This window comes from Vipera berus (genome assembly GCF_964194415.1).
Source record: "Vipera berus genome assembly, chromosome: 1".
Taxonomy (NCBI): Eukaryota; Metazoa; Chordata; class Lepidosauria; order Squamata; family Viperidae; genus Vipera; species Vipera berus.
The window spans coordinates 242,366,853-242,368,874 of NC_138202.1; the positions used below are offsets into that span (position 1 = coordinate 242,366,853).

Consider the following 2,022-nt stretch of genomic DNA (forward strand, 5'->3'; position numbering starts at 1 on the left):
ATATTTTTAATAAACGCATTACTCATTAGTTAGATTAAATTCAATGCTTTAAATATCCTAAAATGGATACCGCCTGGACCAGTGATCTGTTCATTTTTAGTTTGTTGATAGGAAGGTCTAGATCTTATCTTGTGTCCTTGAAGAACTCTGTTCTGTACATTTATTTCCTGGAAATAAATGTAAGTTTAATTGTAAGTTTCTGACCTTCCACAGAGAAGAGTGATGCAGAAAATTTGTTTAGCTTTTTTGCAGTGTTTTTGTCTTTCCATTAAACACCTTTACATACTGTACGATCACATGATATAAAGTCTATCAATCTCTCTACATGGTTTTGAAGTATTTTTTTTTAAGTAAATGCTCTCTGTTTTCCATATCTTTCATACCTTGAGTTTTTGCTTGGCATTAACTTCTCATTAAATAAGGTAGCAAGGGGGCCTTCTTAGGTGAACTATTGAGACGGTCCCTATTGGAAAGCTCTGTGCTTTATACTCATTCACTGATGTGGAAGTTTTAAAAAATATTCCGATGAACCATGGCCTACTTTTTTTACTATATAAATCAAAGAATATAATTTTTTTGCACAATAGTCCCTGAAAAGTATGCCAACTTCTGCAGAATTGTCTATAGATGGAATTGTTTTTATTTAATTAGGTATATTCCACATGTTTATTTATCCAGTGTGTTTATATTGAACTTATTTATTGGCAATCTACTTTGATTAAGCCTTCTGAAATTTAGACCCACCCAGACATGGGAGTCAGTGTGTCAGTTAGAACTTGTGAAGTGGTTATGTGGATAGCTGTAGAGGTTTTTTTTTATCTCACTTGCTGGTTATGTATTTATATTTTTCTTGTTTGCTGTGTTTTTAATTGTTATTAGCTGCCCAGTGTCACTATGGTGAGATGGGTGATCAAATACATTGAATAATATAAAAAATTAAATAAATACATACATTCTTCCTTCGATATAATCAAACAATCTAACAGTTTAGAAAACATAAAACAATCTAATAATTACATTATTAAACTAGAAGAATCAGCACTAATAATAAACTCCATAAGTTTTCTTTTATTTCATATTTTAAAAGCATCTCACCCTGTGTGATAAACTCTTCCTCTGGCAATGATTGAAAAATATTCAGAGATACAGCTAGCAAGGCACAAATGACAATGGCATACTTTCCATAGCAATCCATGATGTTCCTATAAAAAAGAGAAAAACAATGGACTTTCTGCCTCAATACGATCTTACATTAATTTCTATTGATTAAATTGATTTACATGTACTGTACATACAAATCCAATTTATTAAGGTGTAGGTTAAATTATAGGGATTTAAAACCAGATAGCCACCAGATCTTAGCTGCAAAAATCTGGAATTATCTCCAGAAGGTTGCAAAAGGACATATGAAACACTTTCTTTGCTCCATGACTTGTCTGTTTGTAGTCCAGATCTGATTGCCTAAAGCTACTTTAGTGGACTTAGTTTAGGATCACAATTTTTAATCTGATTTCTGAGTTTTGAATTCTGAATTGCTTACAACTGTGAGCATTACTTCAAAAATACAGTACAGTACTCCCTCAAGAGACATTCATACAGTGGTTGCAATCTACACATACTTACCTTGGAGTCAAGGAAATTGAATTGAAGAGCCTTATGTTTAAACATAGGATTCTACTGGCTAGAAAACATCTCATTCAAGATGCAAGACCGGGTAGCCCAAATAGAACCAATCAAACTCTCTTTAAATGTCACCATAAACAAGAGTGCGCAATCAACCAAAATAATCTATACTATAAGTAAACAGAGAAATGGGTAACAATTGGATTAGTTTAGGTTCTTGGAAAAGCAGGGTGGATCTGCTCAGAGATGGACAGAGTTGGAGCAAGCAAGTAATCTGCCATTTTCGGACACAGCGTCAGATGCATCAGAAGGTTGCATTGTATGCAGGTTGTGCTGGGATGCCAGGTTGCTGAGTGAGGGCCAGATGAAAACGTCAGAAGAAGATATACTAGCTGCTTT

The 2,022-nt window shown here is 33.8% G+C and overlaps 1 protein-coding gene across 1 annotated transcript in view; it reads right to left on the reverse strand.

Moving 5' to 3' along the window:
• CGA (glycoprotein hormones, alpha polypeptide) overlaps positions 1 to 1,195 on the reverse strand; it is a gene marked incomplete at both ends in the record, with an annotated part of 4,459 nt that extends 3,264 nt beyond the window's left edge. Inside the window, one exon of the mRNA XM_081315356.1 lies at positions 1,096 to 1,195. Within this exon, the coding sequence (XP_081171482.1) occupies positions 1,096 to 1,195 (100 nt within the window). The remainder of the gene's footprint in view (positions 1 to 1,095) is intronic.
• Between the last annotated feature and the right edge of the window lie 827 nt (positions 1,196 to 2,022).